The 22289-nt window shown below is 38.0% G+C and overlaps 1 protein-coding gene across 8 annotated transcripts in view; it reads right to left on the bottom strand.

The window, feature by feature from the left end:
• NBEA (neurobeachin) overlaps positions 1–22289 on the bottom strand; it is a 636767-nt gene that overhangs the window by 322323 nt on the left and 292155 nt on the right. For all 8 annotated transcript variants that reach the window (XM_047756277.1, XM_047756280.1, XM_047756278.1 and 5 more), the window contains one exon: positions 7826–7890. In XM_047756277.1, coding sequence (XP_047612233.1) covers positions 7826–7890 — 65 coding nt within the window. The remainder of the gene's footprint in view (positions 1–7825; positions 7891–22289) is intronic.

The raw sequence follows: 22289 nt of genomic DNA, 5'->3' as shown, positions 1-22289 counted from the left end.
CCAGGGTTTCTTGGTTTAAAATTAAATTAGAAAAAAATTAAATCAGAACCTCAACTCTAATAAAAAAAGTTTCTTATAGTTTTGGAAGTTGCTGTCTTTTTAACACTATTTTAAAAATTACTTTTTATTTAAAAAAACCACGCCTGTGGCATGTGGAGGTCTCCAGGACAAGGATCCATCCTGGCAACAGCAGTGACCAGAGCCACACCAGTGATGATGCCAGATCCTTAACTGCCGGGCCACCAGGGAACTGCTTCATGCAGTTTTTGCCAAATCAAAGACATGAAACAAATTCAAGCAAACCAAAACTTATTGGTTTAAATATTAAATAATATTTGTTAAAGAGGATATTCAAGTTTGTCCATATAATCACTAAAGAATTACACGTGGATGCAATATGCTTCTCTGCTTCAAAACCTAAGAAACGCAAGGTTTATATTTGTCCCTATTTTAAAGAACAAAATAAAAAGACTGGAATCTTGTGAATCACAGGTTAAATTCAGTGCTAAACAAGAATACATTCTGGCTTGTTATGAATATTCACTAATTATATCCTATATGATTCCAAAAGAGTAATAAAGGTTTATTTTAGGCAAATGATTAATTTATTTCAAAAGATCACTCAAATACTGTAATTTAGAAGTATTTCTTATTTTTTTATAGTTCAATTCATATTTTAATAATTTAAAATCCAATTATTATTGCCAAGATTATTATAGGCAATTTTACATCCCATTAACCTTGCTTTGTTTTAATTACAAAGATCCTTTGTTAGATTCCTTTAAATGATCTAGTTTATAATTTCAGCCTGTCCTAGGGAGTACTTTAATTCAGCTGCACATTCATCAACTGTTTTTGTCCTGTTAATTGTAGACAACTGCACAATTACTTTCTCCAGCTATGATTGATGAATTATATTCAAGAGTATAGCTGCTAAGTAGGATAAACATTTATAACAATTTCCACTTAAAGATTTTTATCTTCATTCCTACAAGGGGAAATTAGACTAACAACCAAGAAAAAAATATTTTTTTTAGGTTTCATTTTATACCATTAGAAAAAGTTAAGAAAAGTGCTGTATGTATGTCCAAACAAATGGGATAAAAGTGCATGCATGAAAAGAATCTAATTTGTGCCCAGAATATAGTCAGCATCAACAAACAGAAGCCAGATAAACAGAGTAATATGTTTTTAATGTATCGACATACTATCTAACTACGCTATTTTTTTAATCTGAAACTCCCAGCAAACTTATGAAAGAGAAAGGTCTAAATTGAAAGGAAATGGACCAAACTAAAGATAGGAGTTAGTAAAGTTCTGAATATATATTACACGTAATAACAACAACAAAAAACCCTTCCACTTTTTTGCGTCTATATATTACCATCACTGTAATATATGTCATCTATTACTTTCAACCTTCCAAGAAACTAGGCAAGATGTAAAACAATGTCAGAGGGAGCTTATGTTATATGCCTAGAGTCTAATAGTTTATCAACAGGAGATCTAGTATTTGAACTTGGTACAAATAATATACATAAGCTACATCGGCATTATGGAAACAGACATAAAACTATACTAAAATAAACAGGCACTACAAACACTGCGGTATGGAAAGTACAAACCAGGGAGAAATAGAAGGCGGTATACGAACAGAGGAAAGCACCTGAAACAGATTAGAAGTGGAGAGAGTTGGTGCTCAGTGGAAGAGATATTTTTCACTCAAGTAAGAGAAACGAATGTCTTAAAGCAATGCCCATCTTCTTTTTCGTTGTGGGCTGGGGAGAGAAACACTAGAATATCAAAGACAGCAGCCCCAATCAGGCCCCCCAAACCCTGGCAAGTCCTCCACGTTTCCTTAGTCATTTTTTTCCCCCATTTCTCTACCATGGATATTTTCAGTATTTTTTTTTTTTTGGTCTTTTTTGCTATTTCTTGGGCCGCTCCCGCGGCACATGGATGTTCCCGGGCTAGGGGTCGAATCAGAGCTGTAGCCACCGGCCTACACCAGAGCCACAGCAATGCGGGATCCGAGCCGCGTCTGCAACCTACACCACAGCTCACGGCAACGCCGGATCCTTAACCCACTGAGCAAGGGCAGGGACCGAACCCGCAACCTCATGGTTCCTAGTCGGATTCGTTAACCACTGCGCCACGACGGGAACTCCAAGTATTTTCTATTCTTCTCAAATATGACACTCACCTCCCCAAATTTCCCTCATTCTTACAAAAATGGCCCTACCTGCCATGTGACACGCAAAATTGAAGGCATTGTAAAACAAAAACAAAATTTAAAAAACTGAATACTGTCACCAATTTAATGGCCTTTATCTCTTCTCAACGCTCTTCCACAAAAGGCTAATCCCTGCCCCCCAGTCTTATCCCTCTCAGAGACTTCACTCTTTTTTTTTTTTTTTTTTGCTTTTTAGGGCAGCACCTGTGGCATACGGAAGTTTCCAGGCTAGGGGCCAATCGGAGCTACACTCTGCCAGCCTACACCACAGCAATGTCAGCTCTGAGCCCAGTCTGCAACCAACACCACAGCTCACAGCAACGCCTGATCCTTGACCCACTGAGTGAGGCCAGGGATCAAACCTGCAACCTCATAGTTCCTAGTCGGATTCGTTTCCACTGAGCCACGACGGGAACTCTGAGACTTTACTCTTTTAACTGAATAGAAACTTTTCTTCTTTCTTTCCCACCATACTGGCTTTTTCCATCAGAATTTTAAATTATTCAAGTACTTCCTTTTAGAAAATATCCCTAAATCCCTCTCAAATTAAAAACCCCATTCACCTCCTGTAACCACCCTTTCCCCTTCTTGGGCAAACTTACAGCTGTGTATACTGAACTAGCCATACTCAACTCCCATGACTCCTCACCTGGAAACAGCCTAGTTACTGTTAATAGCTAAATCCCCACTTTCTCAAAGTTACCTCTCTCAATTATCTGCCCCCACCCTCTACTTGCCTTTTGGCACATTTATTACATTAGTAATTACTTAATCTAAGGCTGTTGCCCCCACTGGACTGAAAGCTCTATTAGAGCAGGGCCTCAGTCTATACCTGCCATCTTTCGCACACAGGTATTCATCACTCTAAGTCTAAGTGAAATCAACATGACCGTCTTGTTACTGAATCCAGCGGTGCCTTTAATCCTGACTTAAAAATCCTCTCGTCGACTATTCATTCCTCCTCAAACATTCTGCTCAGCATTCTTTTCTTCATTCCTTCATAAATATTTGTGATTGTGAACTACGTGCTGGGCATCATCCCAGGAAGCAGGGATAAGCCAGCGAATAAGACAGGAGTTCTTAAGGGAAGGGCATTTTAGTGGGGAAGACGTGTAAACAAAGGTGATATTTTGAGAGGATGTTATTAAATGCTAAAATAGAGTCCTATAATGGAAGTATGACAGGTCAGTAAGATGGTCGGGGGAGCCTCTCTGAGAGTGTGACACTGAAGCTGATGCCTGAACGATGGGAATAGGTGGGGAAAGATTTCCTGGCAGAAAGAGGAGTAAGCCTGACCGGGGGTCCTCCACTCACTCTACACACGCTCTGTGGGCATCACCTCTGTATCCTCATGCTCCATTTATTGCATGCAAGCTGAGGACTCCTGAATCTAAATCTCAATTCCACTTGCCTCTTTGGAGCTGGCCACCCAAATTCTAAGATGCCAGTTTAACACTTCCACTTGGAAATTTCACAGAATTTTGGTAACCAAAAGTAAAGGCATCTCTCACCCAAGCCATGCCTCTCCTGCTGCCTTGTGCTAAGTAAGCGATACTCATACTATAAAACCATGCAGCTAGAAATTAAAGTTACCTTTGATTCCTTCTCTTCCTTCTTAACATCCAATCTAGCAGCAATTCTACAGGTTTAATTTCCAAAAGATACTTTGACTTTGTCCACTTCCTCCATTCTCGTAGCCACTAGTATTTGGTCTGGGACACCCTCCTCTTCCACAAGAGTACTGAAACTTCAGACTAGTATCTCTGGTCCAGTTGCCAGGCCCTGAAATCCATTTGCCACTGCAGTTTACGCCAAACCTTATCAAGTGCAGCCCTGCACTCTTAGCACAGCTGACACACCCCTTTCATGGCATGACTATTGCCTCTCTGGCTGGCACACAATACGCACTGAAACAGCTGCTGGCTGACGGAGAAGAACTCTCCAGCCACACGCTGCACTCTCTCTCGCCTCCAGGCTTTCCCACGACACTATTCCCGCAGCCCAGAATTTTATTCCTCTGTTTTTCTCTTTCACCTAGCTATGTCCAAGGCATCGCTCACTTCCTGACTAAGAGGGCATTCTATTTGGATATATTTTGGAAGGGTGGAGGAGACCTCCTGCTTTCTTTTTCATAGACTATTATTAAGCGCAAACATGAACAGAAGATACAGTTACTTCCCAGATGCTCTCCTCCCCCAACTCATCCTCCTCCCCCATTACCACCATCCCCCATCAGAGTGGTTACATTTGTTACAAATGAGGAGAATCTACCTTAATGCACAGCAGTATCATCCAAAGTTCATCATTTACATTAGGATTCACTCTTGGGGTTGCACATTACAAGGGTTTAGACAAATGTAAAATGGCATATATCCACTATTATAGTATCATACAGAGCAGATTCGATTTATTGCCCTAAACATCTTCTATGCTCTGCCTGATTATCCCTCCTTCCCCTGATACCTGGCAACCACTGATCTTTTTTACCGTGTCCGTAGTTTTGCCTTTCCCAGAATGTCATATAGTTAGACTCACACAGTAGCCTTTTCAGATTGGCTTCTTCCATCTAGTAACATGAAAGTAAAATTCCTCCAAGCCTTTTCATGGCTTGAAAGCTCATCTCCTTTCGGCACTGGTTAATAAATATTCCACTGTCTGCATGCATCACGTAAATAAGTGGGTATTTATTTATCCATTCACTCACTAAAGGGCATTTTGGTTGCCTGCAAGTTTTGGAAATTATGAATAAAATGGCTATAAACATCCATATGGAGGTTTGTGTGTGAACATAAGTTTCTAACTCCTTTGGGAAGATGCCAAGGAGTATGACTACTGCATCATGTGCTAAGAATTTGTTTACTTTTACAAAGAAATGCCAACCTGTCTTCCAAAGTGGCCGTACCATTCTGCATTCCTACCGGCAATGAATGAGAGTTCTTGTTCCACGTCCTACCCAGCATTTCATGTAGCCAATGTCCTGGATTTTGGCCATTCTAAAAGGTGTGTGATAGTATCTCACTGTTGTTTTCACTTACTTTTTCCTGGTGACATATGATGTGGAATGTCTTTTCTTATACTTATTTTCTATCCGTATATCTCTTTCAGTTAGAAGTTTATTAAGGTCTTTGGTCCATTTTCTAACCAGGTTGTTTGTTTTCTTATCATGGAATTTTAAGAATCCTTTGTATATTTTAAAGAATAGTCCTTCATCAGATATACCTTTCATAAGTATTTTCTCCCAGTCTCTGGCTGTCTTCTCATTCTCTTCATAATGTCTTCTGTAGAGAAGTTTTTTTATTCTAAAGAAATTCAGCTCATTAATTCTTTCTTTCACAGATCATACCTTTGGTTATGAAAGGTTATAAATGAAAAGTCATGACCAAACACATGGTAATCTAGACTTTCTTCTTTGTTATCTTCTAGGAGAGTCATAGTTTTTTGTTTTACATTTAGGTCTGTGATCCACATCGAGTGAATTTTCATGAAGAATATAAGGTCTGCGTCTGAATTTATTTTTGTGCGTGTGGATGTCCAGTTGTTCCAGCACCATTTGTTGAGAAGATTATCTTAGTTTCATTGGTTTTGCTTGGATACATTCTTTGAAAACCCTGATATCCTCACCAACTGGGGAATGCACCCCTCCAGACTAGGCTAAATGCCCTGCCCTGCATTACCACCTATAACACCTCTATCACAGCACACTTGAATTATTGTATGTGCCAGTCTAATGCTTGTCTTTCCCCCAAAATTTAAAACCAAGTTTGTCTCATTCATCTCTCTATTCCCAGATCTTATAATAATGTTTGGTATGTAGTAGGTGCTGAATAGACATATGCTATATTAATGCATACATGAGATATTCTTATATATTTATAGCTAGCCATATTTCAAAATGTGTTCCAAAATCATCTTTATTGGAGGAACTATTGGTGTAAAAAAATGGAAATACAAATTTAGAAAGGCACAAAGAACATTATTAGCATTTTTAAGGTTTTCGTGAATAATTTTTTTTTCATTTGACCAATATCTTTTTATATTTTTATTTTTTAATAGTTATTTCCCCAATACAATTTTTTCTACTATTTTTTAAAAAATTATAACTACTTACTATAATTCCAATTCCTTTTCTAAAATAAAACAAAATAAACCCCAACACTAATGAACAAAAAAAGTTTCAAAAGCTAAAAATGTTTACTAGCGGAATTTTCACTTTTCTAAGAAAATAACTATAATCTTAATTACAAATGCTGGAGGTTCAATTTGCTAACTGTTCAAAGTTACTGATAATAACAGTTTTCATTTTTTTACTTCACAGTTGAGATAAATTAGCACAGCTACCATAGGTGTGCAATGAGAGATTTCAATAACTGATATGACAATGGGAAGCCTGGGCAAAAAATGTTTTTTTTGTTTTTTCATTGCCTGAAGATGGATAATAATTACTAACAATTCTTATCACAATAAAGTTTTATAAGAACTAGACTGTACTACTATTTTTTAAATAATTATTTATGTTATAAAAGAAAAATAATATTTCCCTGCATCTTTTACTTGACAGTGAAAAAAATACAAAACTTATTTTAATAGAGTTGTAGTAATATGACTATAATTTAATCATGAATTATCTAAATGAGAAATACACAGTTAAGATGAATTGTTATAAAAACAGAGGCATAATACATTGATAGAAAAAAATTAAATTGCATTTAACTTTTAAATGGATTTTTATAGCATATACAAACTAATTTTCAAGGAATTTCTTACAAAATATTCTTCCATGATTCCTCCCTTGATGAAGAGAAGTTTTTTATACAGTAACATTATTTCCCTACTGATTTAATTAAATCTGGTTCTGAATAAGAAATAGATTATGCCAAATCTTCTGTCATATTTTCCAAAGAATGGACGATATCATAGAAAAAACTCAAGTTGTAAAGGATGCAAGTCTTTGGGTGATAAAAGCTGTATGTGGCAAAATGGTAACAGTTACATCTGTCTTAATGTATCCATTTCCAATAACATATTGGGAAATTCATGGCAGACAAGTTTATCATAAATGATGAATGCAACAGTGGGTTCAACCATGATCTTTACCGCAGCATCATTTTAACAATCGTATAAGTAAATTCTTAACCAGATCCTTATAGTTGCTATATTTTTATTTAACTTCCCTCACATTTTTAGTTGGATACCAGATAGCATGACATGTTCAAATAAAACTATTTCACATGAACCGAGGTGGGCTGAGGGAGTAAACACTCAACATGGCTCTGAAAACAGATGGAGGAGCAGATGGGACTACAGATTGGGTTCACTTGATCTGTGTAAAACAACTTTACTGCTTGGTAAGACATGGCTCAGATCCCACAAAAATCTTATAAAGCTTGTCCCTTTATTTTATACCTGCTCTCAAATAAATACGTTTTAACATTTTAAACTTTGTTCCTTTAAAGTTTACGTACCTGTGTGATAAATTATTTAACTAAAATATATTTTCTTACAAATTTTCGGAACAGATGGTAGGAAAAAGAAGTCACCCAGTGGACTAAAATGTATGCTGACTAGTTTTCCAAAAATTGTAAAATTAATTACCTTCCTTCATTGATGAGTTCAATAAATGCAAGTCCTGCATTCTTCTGAATAGAATTTTGCCATTCCTAAAGGAGAAAGCAAAGCAGGTGTAAGAAAAATGAGTATGTAGACAGGAAGTAACACCTGGTTTAAGGACCATGTTGATGCTAATACTTCCACGTGACATTATTTCCAAATCTTTTTAAAAGTTTTTTTTTTTTTAGGGCTGCACCCCTGGCATATGGAGGTTCCCAGGCTAGGGGTCCAGTTGGAGCTGTAACCTCTGACCTACACCACAGCCACAGCAACGCCAGATCTGAGCCACATCCATGACCTACACCACAGCTCATGGCCACGCCAGATCCTCAATCCACTGAGCGAGGCCAGGGACCGAACCCACAACCCCATGGTTCCTAGTTGGATTCGTTTCTGCTGCGCCATGACGGGAACTCCAGAAGGTTTTAAACAAATGTTATTTTACAAGAAATTAAATTTTAAAAAGCTGCCCTGTGTTATGTAGTTAAGAAGGTGCTTATGAATTCCCAGTAAATTACAGGCTTGATACAGACTGAGACAGAAAGTGAGATCACAGGGTTGAGAGCTCTCAGCCCAAAGGTTCCTTCCAGAAGAGACCAAATGATTAGTAATGGAACTGGACAAGGACTAGAAAACTAGAAACACTTGGGATCAAAAAACTCTACTTTCTAGTTTAGAGACTTTTCATTATGACTGTAAAATAAAAATTAGAAAGATAAACAACATATTTTGATTGATTTGGAAATGAAATATTCTATGGACATGTGCAGTCCAAATGACTGGAAATTACATAGAAAATATTACAAATTAATCCTTTTGAAATTTCTAAAAAAGATAAAAACAATATTAAAACTATACACAAATGTAATCTCTTTGATGATTTAGATTAGAATGTATTTGTGAATCTGACAGTTCAGTTTCATCATTATAAATGATTGTTATATAATGTTTCACATTAGGAAAATATATTGCTTACTTTACACTCTTCCTATGGTGTATGTACAATATGTTTTAAAAATTTTTGGCTCTTTATTTTAGTGATTTCAATGTTTTGGTCTTTTTAATATAGCTGGTAAAGCCTTGCAATAGTACTATAAGTAAATACTTGCCTAATACATTTTTATTAAAAATTCATATTGATCACTCATGCCACTCATCTGTAGACTACTTCCATGGTTTTCTTTTTCTCGTCTTTTCTTTTGTTCTTTTTTTTTTTTTTTCTTTTGAAGGCCACCTCTGGGGCATATGGAAGTTCCCAGGCTAGGGGTGGAACTGGAGCTGCAGCTACCAGCCTAAGCCAGTGTTACAGCAATGCCAGATCCCAGCCACGGCTGCAACCTACACCACAGCTCACGGCAATGCTGGATCCTCAAGCCACTGAGTGAGGCCAGGGATTGAACCCGTGTCCTCGTGGATCCTAGTTGGGATCATTACCACTGAGCCACAACAGGAACGCCCATGATTTTCTACTAACAAGATATGACCACAAATTCAGCTGTACCAAACATCTCGATGACAACCCTTCACTCTTCTGATCACATTCCCTTTTAAAGCTCTGCACACATGCTGAGAATAAATGTGGTCCTCCAAGTAGGAATTCAGTCAAATATTCTCTGTTCTAGGTAAATTTGTGAAGAATCATAGAAGTGCAAATCACGAGTCTACATTTTCCCAGGAGAGAGAATCAACAACTTGGCAAAAGGTATGCAATAGTCTGGGGCAGCAGTAATGATCTTATAAAGGCCTAAATGACTCTTTCTGTTTTTAGAAAGGCCATTGTGTTTGAACTACCATTACCTTTACTAAAATTTATCCAAATGACAAGATCTTTATTGCATTTTACAGAGCTTATTAAAATGTCCAAATACTTTCTGTGGAAATCAATTACAGGCAACATTTCCCCCCACATTTTCAAAATGATTTACAACCATCCTTACATATTTTGCATATTCCCATTATATATCCTATATTTATTTAAACCCAATATCCCACAAAATGCAAAGATGTCTCTGGAATACTTGACATTTATTGTGATATTAGCTTAAAGAGAAAACTGATTCTTATGTAACAAGAACCACTCTGAAGAACAGATTCTTATAGATAACCCCTTAAATATTAATTTTTCATGATACTGTTTGTACACCAAGGATCTTTCATAACTTTATTTATTCATTTATTTTTGTCTTTTCAGGGCCGCACCCATGACATTCGAGGGATCAAATGGGAGCTGCAGCTGCCGGCCATGTCACAGCCCGTAGCAATGCTGGACACGAGCCACTTCTGCAACCTACACCACAGCTCATGCAACACTGGATCCTTAAACCACTGAGTGAGGCCAGGGATAAAACCCGCATCCTCATGGATACTAGTCAGGTTCATTAACGACTGAGTCACGATGGGAACTCCTATAACTTTTAATATGGGTAGGATTTTCAAGAACATATTTCCCAAGTACATAATCAGATATGACATATGCATCCAAAATTACACTGTATCTAAACTATCATAGAGTTACATGTTTTAAAAACTCTGCATGGCAGAGTGGAAACGAATCCAACTAGGACCCATGAGGTTGTGGGTTCAATCCCTGGCCTTGCTCAATGGGTTAAGGATCTCGTGTTGCCACAGCTGTGCTGTAGGTCACAGATGCAACTCGGATCCCACGTCACTGTGGCTGTGGTGTAGGACGGCAGCTGTACTCCAATTTGACCCCTAGCCTGGGAACCTCCATATTGCCATAGGCCGCAGGTATGGCCCTAAAACACACACAAAAAAACCAACAAACAAAAAACCTCTGTTCTAAACAAACACAAAAATCTGTGGAGGTGCCTTCAGCCCATGAGATGCTAATTTGTAATAGTTGATAAAGGAACCCTAGAAATAAGTGTGAGCTAAGATACAAATAATAGGGGTTAAAGAAAGAGAAAGCCAATGAAAATGTATGACTGTAAGACTTCATTCAAAAAATTAAAGTTTTAGAAAAGAAACTTGTAATTTTTTTTGTGGCCATGCCTGTGGCATGTTGAAATTCCTGGGCCAGGGACTGAACCAATGCCATAGCAGTGACCCAAGCTGCTGCAGGGACAATGATGGATCCTTAACCTGCTGCACCGCAAGAGAACTGTATGTAATTTTTGAGCAAGAGGAAATAGTAGCAAACTATTTTACATGGCCTTCTAGAAGAGAGACAATAGGCACCTAAACCAGGATTTGGAATAGGGAAATGGCAAGTAAGAGACTCTGGAAAGAGGAGATCCAGAGTTGGATGAGACACTGGATTTAAGGATTAAAGTGGAAGAGCAGATTCAAATAAGGTTACTAAGTTATTTTATTTTATTTTGTTTTATTTTAATTTTACTTTGCTTTTTAGGGCTGCACCCTTGGCATATGGAGATTCCAAGGCTGGGGGTTGAATCAGAGCTACAGCTGCCGGCCTACACCACAGCCACAGCAACGCCAGATCCGAACCACTTCTGCGACCTACACCACAGCTCAAGGCAATGCCAGATCCTTAACCCACCGAGTGAGGCCAGGGATCGAACCCACAACCTCAGGGTTTCTAGTCGGATTTGTTTCCACTGTGTCATGACAGGAACTCCTACTAAGTTTTTAATATGGATGACAGGGAGAATGGTAATATTATGAAAATACTGAAGAAGACAGGTACACATTTGGGAAAAAATAATAAGGTTGCCCTCAGTTTATATCTGCTGATTTAGAGTGATGGTGGTATACATAAGGGGAGTGCAGAATCTGGAATTATTTACATGGACATATTAACTGAGGCACAGCATTAGGCAAAAGTCTCCAAAGAGGAATAAACAAAGGGATCAAAACACCTAGGCTAATTTTGGGGGACCATTTACATTTTTAAGATTAGAAAGAGAAGCAGTTGAAAGGGACAAGAAGAGACACAGCAAAATTTAAGGACTGATGCAAAATATTTTAACATTATTCAAAAGAATATAATCCATGCATATACATTGGCTCAGGAAAAAAAATACAAGATCCTTTCATCATTATTATCATTTTATTTTTATTTAAAAAATTTTAAATTAAAATTTTTTTTGTCTTTTTAGGCCATACATGTGGCATATGGAGGTTCTCAGGCTAGGGGTCGAATGGGAACTGTAGTTGCCAGTCTACACCACAGCCACAGCAATGCGGGATCTGAGCATATGGTGTCTGTGACCTACACCATAGCTCATGGCAATGCTGGATCCCTGACCCACTGAGCAAGGCCAGGGATTGAACCCGTATCCTCATGGCTATTAGTAAGGTTCATTAACTACTGAGCCATGGCAGGAACTCCCTTCTTTCTATTTTTTTTTTTTTGCCTTTTTGTCATTTCTTGGGCCACTCCTGCGGCATATGGAGGTTCCCAGGCTAGGGGTCGAATCGGAGCTGTAGCCACCGGCCTACGCCAGAGCCACAGCAACGCGGGATCCGAGCCGTGTCTGCAACCTACACCACAGCTCACGGCAACGCCAGATCCTTAACCCACTGAGCAAGGGCAGGGACCGAACCCGCAACCTCATGGTTCCTAGTCGGATTCGTTAACCACTGCGCCACGACGGGAACTCCCCTTCTTTCTATTTTTAATGATTAAGAAGTTAAAATTTTATTGTATGTGAATTGTAAAATTAAAATATAATAAACTACAATATACAAAACACAAAAACAACTACAAAAAGCAAAATGATGTCATTGTAAGGGAGGGTAGGGAAAGCTCTGGTGTGGCAGTTGGCCCCAGAGCCAGTGGCTGGCACTAGAGCTGGTGCTGGCTCCAGCTGCAGAACTGGCTCAGGAGCTGGTGCCTCAGTTGGCTCGAACTCTGAAAAGACTGTCTCTGATGCTACTGCTGGCTGTGGTGCTCAAGTTGGCTCTAAGTGTGTTGCTGGCCCTAGCTTGCTCTCTGGAGCTGGCTCAGATAGTAGTGCTAGAACTGGTCATGAACTGGCTCCAGTTCGGGACTGACTCTAACTCCAGCGCTGGTGCCAGGCCTGCTCTGAGAACTGCCAATGGAGATGACTCTAGATCTGGAGCTGATATCAGCTCTACAGATGAAGCCAGAGCTGGCACTAGGTTAGGGCTGGTACAAGAGCTGGTGCTCGAGCTGGCTTGAGCTCTACAGTTGGACCTATCTTTATCCCAGAGCCAGTGCAGAAGCTGGCTCTAGCCCAGAGGTGCTGCTAGGACTGGTTCTGGAATTTGCTCTAGTTTTGGAGCTGCTCCTGGAGCTGGCACTATGGTTAATGATGGAACTACCTCTATCTCTGGAGCTGGCTCTAGTTATATAGCTGATTCTAATTCTAGAACTGGTACTGTCTTTAGCCGTGGAGCTGGAAAAAGTCCCAGAGTTTTATGTAGTTCTAGACCTTATGCTAGAACTGGCCCTAGCTCTATAGGTGCTGGAGCAGGTGCTAGGGCTGGCATGTGAGCTGGTGCCTGCGCTACTAATATGCTTTGAAAGACAGTGCATAGTTGTGGCATCCAACATGAATGACACAGGTAGAAAAGGGAGACTAGGAGCAGCAATGAAAAAATACAACAAAAGGGAACCTGAAAAATGAGACAGTGAAGCAACTGAAAAAAAATTGCAAATATATGCAAAGTTTAGATATGCAGATATTGCAGACATAACAAAGGCTTAAAAATAACATTGAAAACATCTGTCATAAAACAGAACAAAAAGATAAAGAGATGCAACAAAAAGAAGAGAGATAAAGAAAAAAGGAAATTGGAAGATCTTCTGCTGAAAGGCCAATATCCATGGAGAAGAAGCTGTAGAAAGAGTGACTAGGGAACATGAAAGAGAGGAAATTATCAAAGACAGTTATTTTTTTTTCTCCAGAAATTAAATATATGACCTAACACCCCCAGGAAGGCACATCATCATAAAATTTTAGAACATCAGGGCAAAGGAAAAGGCTAACAAGAAAAAAAAAAAGGTTTACACAAGGTATCGAGATTCAGAATGACACTAGACTTCCCCATGGCAAAACTAGAATATAGGAGAAAATAATGCCTTCAAAATCAAGAGTAATACAAAACTCAGAACACCATTTCTAGCCAAACTATCCATAAAATATGAAGTCAGAAGAGTTACATTTTCAGACATAAACATTTGCTTTTCAGTCACTGTCTTTCAAGACCCTACTGATGGTGTGCTCTGCCAAAATGAGGTGAGACAAGGTTATGCTGAGACAGCCCTCAAATTGCGGGGGCTTAAGGAACAAATGCCTATTTTGTGCTCCAGCTCCAGGTCCTTCACCATCACCCTCACTTTGGGAGTGAGACTGACAATGTAACCACTGTCTGGAACGCTACAGGCAACCACGGTGGAGGAGAGAGAAAATGTGCTGAAGTATCACCGACTCTGGCTTCTGCCCTGAAGCAACACATGTCACTTCTTCTCAAATTGCTGGTCAAAGAAAGTCACATGACCAAGCGTTAGTTAAGGGGACTAAAGGAGTGGAAATACCTCAAGTGCTCAATATGTGGGAAAGAACCAAACATACGAACAACCCTAAACATGACTCCAAAGGAACAAATCAGATAAAAGATAGACACAGATCTAAGAAACAGGTTACGAAACTATTGTAAGGCTAACAAAGTTTCTGTGAAGAATCAAGAGAGACTTGTACTGTGGTTGGACCAGGAGACTGTTAAAAAGGAGATGGTTAATTTTATTAGATCACAGAAAGGTTCTGAATATGGAGGACACACTTGAAATGAACACTTAGCTTTGCAATGTATAGCTTTTTTTTTTTTTTTTTTCTGTCGAACTGTCATACGTTGCCTGAATGAGCAGGCAGTACAATTCCTCAATTTCTTTGATGACATGCAATGCTTTTGACAGGCTTAGTATTTGAGTTCAACTCCTTCCTTAGAAAGCCTGAAGTTATAGAATTGCTCTTTTCTTAAAGTTTCTTACCTAAATAAAAGCTTACATTAGAGAGGATTAGTCTTGTCCAAGAGAATTTTCTTGATCTTTTTTGTGACGCTGAGACTGTTACTTTATTTTATTCCCCCAAGTTTTTCAGATATTAAAAAAATATAAAACATCAGAAGCCTACCACACTGCTTGATTATTATTACATTGTCAATTTCTCCACATGTCAGAAAGGTCAGGTATAGTGAAGACACAGAGAGTTTGCTGGATTTGGTGATCCGAATGCAGTGGGTGGAAAGCCTGACTGCACTGGGCTCCTCAATGAAAGAAAACCGAGGAAGCGAAGGTGGCAACTGGAATGCACTCTTTCAAAGGATTTTGTGGTAAAAGCTAAGAAAAACTAGGACAGGAGGCTGAGAGAAAAACAGGTTCATGGTTCTTAGGATGAAGAGACTTAAATATGGTTGTAGACCTCAGAGTATGAAAGAGTCAGAGAAACACTGCAAGAGAGAAATGGTGATAGGGAAATCTTGAAGAAGGCGTTAGAGAATGGACTGGCTTGGAAAGGAATAAGGATAGTTTTTTCTTCAGAAAAAGAGTGAAAAGGTAAGAGTACCTGACATTTTTCTTTACTTGTTCACATATAAAATAGACCACGGTAGTACTCATGAATGGACCCTGACTTAAGTGATACGATTGTCAATTAATTGTATTATAATTCTTATCGAGAGGAGTGTAAACTCCTCGCTCATGTATGCCTTGGACTTCTGAAGTGAAATGTGGTCTTAAATCTTAATATTTAATTTTTAGCCCCTGCTACGCATGGGCCACATAAGTAATATTCAATAAATACTATTGAATTTAGTATTCATATATTCAATAAATACTATTGAATTTAGTATTCATAAATTCAATGGTGAGCTGCAATTCACATGCAATTTACCTCTTGGTATTACCAGAGATGCGAGGTCATACGACACATAATAAAACCTCTTAAAATGTTCCTACTAAGGATGCTCATAACAAGGCATTTCTCTACTCCCATGAAAATATAATCTAACTGGGTTCCTGTTCCATGGAGACATGAAAGAACACTAGGAATTACAAAAAGGAGGATCTCTCTCTCTCTCTCTTTTTCCATACGTAAGAAGGCAAGATATTTTCCTTTATCCTCTGAGCTCAGGTAAAAAGTTTAAGGCTCTATCTTGCTCTTCTTGCCACCCCTCTCTTGTCCATGTCTTTCCTCAGACATAGGTACATATTAAACACTTCTGTGATATAGGATTATGTGATACAGGATTTTAAGACATTAGCTGAAACATCAATTTTCTGATAAAAGATTCGAAAATCTGATAGCTTCATATTATTTTCCAGATGTCTCTACAACTTCACTTTTTATATTTTATTTTATTTATTTATTTATTTATTTTTTGTCTTTTTGCCATTTCTTGGGCCGCTCCCGCGGCACATGGAGGTTCCCAGGCTAGGGGTCGAATCTGAGCTGTAGCCACCGGCCTACGCCAGAGCCACAGCAACGCGGGATCCGAGCCGTCTCTGCAACCTACACCACAGCTCACGGTAACGATGGATCCTTAACCCACTGAGCAAGGGCAGGGACCGAACCCGCAACCTCATGGTTCCTAGTTGGATTCGTCAACCACTGCGCCACGACGGGAACTCCACTTTTTATATTTTATATGCACATTATATGATTAGATCTTAGACACTGTATCTTTGAAGGAATAACCATATTTTAGTCACTGATGGTATCTATAGAACCAGAAGAAATAGATGATGTAAATTCCACATGACTGTGCCACAGCATTTAGGCAACAAAGATCCAATTCCAGAAGTTTAGTGACATTAGATGGAAAACAGAAAGGAAATCTTCATGTATAAAATTAAGAAATATTACTTCTCCTGGTATCTTTTTTTTCTTCTAGGTTCCATTAGTTATTTGGTTGTCAAACATGAGTATTTCTTTTTCCACCATAGAAGCCTACTTGTTATGTTTTACGATGATATGGCTAGGAGTACAGGAGTAGTTCTGCAGGCCTTGACCTAAGTAAGGACCAAAGTATTTCACCTATGTTAACAGTTTTTAAGTCAGTTTTTGAAGATTTTCAAAATTCCTCATCAAATATAATGGACATTTTCAACTTACCAAGCCAATTTCTGTTAACTGCATTAACTAATATTAACAATTTTTAAAGTGACAAAAATGTTACCATTTGTCTTTCCTTAAGAAAGTTTCAAGTTTTTATTCTTCAAAGTGTGGAATGTGCTCAAAGTCTCAGACAGGAGATATAAGTACCAACTTCCAGGACATACCTATTCATCTCCCTGGTGTGTGACAGGAAAAAAAGAAGTAACTTATTTTAAAATTATAAATAATAGAATAAATTAGTAAAATACGGTTTTATCATTTATTTACTTGTTTGTTTATTTTTGGCCGCCATGTGCAGCAGCTTGATGTGGGTTCTCAGTTCACAGACCAAGGACTGAACTCAGGCTGCAGTGGCAGAAGCACTGAGCCCTAACCACTAGACCATAAGGGAACTCCCCACAAAATATGAATTGTATAACAGGAGAGCACAGAATGTTCCTGTTATAGGGGTTGCATGGGTCATGGATCGTGTCACTCCTTTATCCACAGCATGCCAGGAGCTGCTTCAATAGAAGAGTTAGATAAGTAACAGCTGAAGCCATAAAAATAGCACTAAAACTAGAAATTTTATTTTATTTATTATCATTAATTTTTTGTTTTATGTTTTTTAGGGCCGCACCAGCAGCATGTGAAAGTTCCCAGGCTAGGTGCTGAATTGGAGCTGCAGCTGCTGGCCTACACCACAGCTCACGGCAACACTGAGTCCTTATCCTAATGAGCAAGGCCAGGGATTGAACTCACATCCTCATGGATCTCAGTCGGGTTAGTTAACCACTGAGCCACGAAGGGAACCCCAGAAATTTTAAACATAAGTTTTCATCAGCTCTTTTCTGGAATTTTGCATGAGACTTATTTATTTTACTCCCCCACTGTTATGGCAAATTTTAAATAGATCTCATATAGCAACAAGGAAAACACAGTTTATTTCTTTCAGCTACTTAAAAAAAAAATGACAAATGAGAGAAGAAAAAAAGGGACAATAAAATATCTCACAAGATAAAGTATATGTTCCCTCTCGGAAAAATGTCAGGATTGAATGCGAGTTTTAAAACTTGTTTAATGATTTCTGAATGACAGTTGTAAAAGTAGCACAAATAATCAATTTGGGGAGCATCTTTAGTTGAAAAGTCCAATCTCTTTACATTCTTGGTAAAATGTGGCTAACAGTATCAAGCAGTAAACAAAAATGCCTAATTGTAAAGAAAAAAAATGGAATGGAATCAAAAAAGTAATCCATAGGAAAAGCCTAACAAATGATATATACTCTCCTTTGGGTATCCTAAGTTGTAGATCTTATTCTTAGAAAAGAGACAATGCCATAATATGCATTTATGTTGGCAAAGCAATAATTTTAAAGTGTTTAAAGAAATGATTTTAAAACTTTGGAAATGAAAATGGGATCAAGCATACATCATTATTTTCTCAACACTAAATATTCCTTTTATTACTCATGGAACATTCCCTCTGAAACATAATTATTTATATTTGCAGTGACTTCTCACTCATACATCTCCCCACTAGATCATAAACTTATTAATAAAAGGAAAGAACTTATTTTATCTAACTATGTGGACCTTGTAGGCAGCAGGTGCCCGGCATACTTTATGTACGCAATATATTTTTGTGGTCGAATTGAATTTATTTCTCCAAAATCTATGGTGCCACTTAGATCTATAAGGTCTCAATTCAGACTGAACAAAAGAATCAACAGGAATCCTGTTTAAAAGCACCAGTCATATCAGAAGAATCATTAAGGATAGGACCCAGGCATCAGTAATATTTTAAAGCTTCTCCAGTGATTAGGAGTTGAAGTCAGTGCTAAGAACCACTGACTTGGGTCTTTTTTTCCCTCTTCACACACACAAACCTCAAAGTTCCTAACTTGCCAGCATGGAGTAATTTAGCTGTTATGAAGTGATAAGTATATTTCCCTTCAAATTGTTCAATTATTTAAATTCCTTCCACTCAAATGTAAAAAATAGGATGCTACTGCATTATAATAATTGAAGTAGCCACATCTCAAATATAAGGCCATTGCTAAGGTCCTTTTCTGCTGTGACATGGTATTTCATTCCCATAAGTGGCATTTTTGTAAGACTCAAAGTGTTGCCTTAAAGTGAACATGTCAACACATATAAGTAATGAATCAGGTTACAGAGTGATTATAATTCTTTACATTGTACACATTTGCTTCTGCATTTTAAAAAGTACTTCTTAAATGCATATTACTATAAAACTGACTCCAGGAGTTTCAAAAGTATAATTAGGTAAAATATTGAAAGGAAAGATGCACAAAGCTTTGTGACAAGAAAGGAGACTGCACAGAGGAGGAGCTGTGAATCTGCTGTGGTTGCTGAGGCATCAACTACTATGTTGAGAGTTAAGAAATGGGATACAGCTAGACAGGGGAAGGGCATTTTAATCACTGTCCTAGCTCCCTAACAATTCTGACATATAGACATAGAGAAATAACTTAAATCAAATGGATACATGAGAATATATACAAGGGGATGATAATAATAATAATAATAATAATAATAATTTATTATCATTTCAACAAAGACAATCTCTTGGCAATGATGGGGGAAAAAAAGGTCTATTTAAAAAATCTTATCTACAAATCATTCCAAAGCCTTTTGCTATTTGAGAAGACCTACGGAACACACATACACCCACTGGCTCCACTACTGAAGAAAATGAACAGCCGTAAGAAAAGGTGTAAATTAAAAGAAGGCATCACATTTTTAATCTTCATGGGCAAACATACTGAGTTTGAAGCCCTGCAGAGAGCTGCCAAGTCTTTAGACAGTTTTGTCACAATTTTTTAACTCTTCTACATGGGTGCATAAAATTTCCTCAAGATGAAGAACTTTTTTCAGAGAAGTGGGTATCAAGTTAAGGACCCTTTGAAACTAAACACTTTGAAGACAAATAGGTTCCAGAAGGATGACAATGAAATCCCTATGTTCTCTTCACAATCACTTTATGGTAGTTAGATAACCTAGTAGAAATATCAGACTCAGCACATAATTTTTCTCCCCATCAGTTTTTCTTCCTCTATGTCAGTTCAGTGCACATTTCTCATTCCCTTTTGCTCTGCATACAATTAAGTAAACCAATTTAATGTCCTTAGAGATTTAATCCACCTCAAATTCTTTGAAAATATGGAAAATATTTCAAGGTAAAAATGGGAGGTTAAATTGAGATCTTAAGTCTTCTGGAACCCCAGAATTATTTTTTACTTCCAATGTCCTTAATGTCTACTTATCATTAATTGACACTAAAAGCAGTATGTTCCTCAAAAAATTTATAACAAATGTTCATTATATCTGGCATGCTTATAAATTCTGTGCAATAAGTTAGAGAAGTTAATAAGTACAGAGACTGAGGTAAAAAATACTATGCAGAGAGAAAAACAGAGTAATGTTTTCAATATATGCAAAAATAAAACTAATAAAAATATGCAAGAATTCAAAATATGTTTTTTCACTTTCATTGCTTATTTTTATGAACATCTTCCTAAAAGTGTTGTAGGAAAAACTGAATGCAAGAAATGGATAACTGGAAGTTTCCCTGTGGCACAATGGGTTAAGGATCCAGTTTTGCTGCAGCTCTGGTGCAGGCTACAGCTGTGGTGAGGGTTCGATCCCTGGCCTGGGATCTTCCACATGCTGCAGGTGTGGTCAAAAAAAAAGGAGTTCCAGTTGTGATTCAGGGAGTTAAGCACCTGATGCTCTCCCTGTGAGGATGAAGGTTGGATCCCTGGCTTCACTCAATGTATTAAGAATTTGGCGTTGCCACAAGCTACAGGTAGGCCACAGATGTGGCTCACATCTGGTGTTGCCATGGCTGAGGTATAGGCCAGCAGCTGCAGCTCTGATTCGACCCCTAGCCTGGGAACTTCCATATGCTGCAGGTGTGGCTATAAAAAGAAAAAAAAAAAAAAAGGAATGATCAACGATCTGTACAAAGAAGTTATTGTCTGTACAAAGAAGTTATTGATATGAATTCCAACCATAGAAAACTCATTAAGCGATATGGAAATATATCTAGTTGATTACTGAAAGAAGAGTTAGTGTATTAGATAAAGATAAATATGAGGTTTCCCAGGATCTCAGTAGTATGCTGAATTGTGTAAATATTTAAGAAAATGTTATACAGATATTTTATTATAGTTGGTTTACAGTGTTCTGTTAACTTCTGCTGTACAGCAAAGTGTGTAAGTAAATCTAATACAATTTTTTATTAAAATATTCTTATGAATATATGCACACATGCAATATGCTTGTTTGCATTTATAATGAAAAATAATCTTGATTGTTTTACAGTATATATTTTAAACAGAGCGTTTTCTGTAACCATGAATATCTACAACATACAGGCATATTTTATTGAGTTATTGAGGATACTTCTTTCTTACTGAGAAAACACCTGCTGCTAGAAATGATCAGAAGAGGGAGTTCCCATCGTGGCGCGGTAGAAATGAATACGACTAGGAACGAGGAGGTTGTGGGTTCAATCCCTGGCCTTGTTCAGTGGGTTAAGGATCCAGCATTGCCATGAGCTGTGGTGTAGGTCGCAGACACTGATCAGATCTGGCGTTGCTGTGGCTGTGGTGCAGGCGGGCAGCTGTAGCTCCGATTTGACCCCTAGCCTGGGAACCTTCATATGCTGTGGTTGTGGCCCTAAAAAGAAAAAAAAGAAAAAGAGGAGTTCCCGCTGTGGCACAGTGGTTGATGAATCCGACTAGGAACCATGAGGTGGAGGGTTCGATCCCTGGCCTTGCTCAGTGGGTTAAGGATCCGGCGTTGCCGTGAGCTGTGGTGTAGGTTGCAGACGGATCCTGCGTTACTGTGGCTCTGGCATAGGCTGGCGGCTACAACTCCGATTCGAGCCCTAGCCTGGGAACTTCCATATGCCATGGGAGCAGTCCTAGAAAAGGCAAAAAGATAAAAAAAAAGAAAAAGAAATCAAGGAAACGATAACTTTAGTAAACACAAAAAGAGGAAATGATTCAGATTTTAAGATACATATATGGAGGAAAAGAGTAGAGGCTAGAATAGGGTTTTTTGAAGAAGTTTAAAAAAAAAAGACTTTCAAAACTTAAAAACAATGAAACAAAATCCTGTACTGGTCTATAATCAATGAAATAACAATAAGTGTCTGTCTCTAATTCCCACTATTCTTTACAAAAAAGATAATCTACACTTATTTAACAGAACACATTTCTTAAGGGTTTACAAAATCTGAGTCATGACTGATGTAGTACTATTTTAAGGTATATTGTATTGTTGGTATCACTCTTGAATGATGGTCTTTGAATGTCATATTTTTCTAGAGCTAAGAATAGGTGTATCAAAGAGTGAGTCTCAAAACTTTATAATTTG

The sequence above is a fragment of the Phacochoerus africanus genome, chromosome 13 (assembly GCF_016906955.1).
Source record: "Phacochoerus africanus isolate WHEZ1 chromosome 13, ROS_Pafr_v1, whole genome shotgun sequence".
NCBI lineage: Eukaryota > Metazoa > Chordata > Mammalia > Artiodactyla > Suidae > Phacochoerus > Phacochoerus africanus.
The sequence above is the reverse complement of the archived record's forward strand: the minus strand, read 5'-3'. Positions and strand labels throughout refer to the sequence as shown.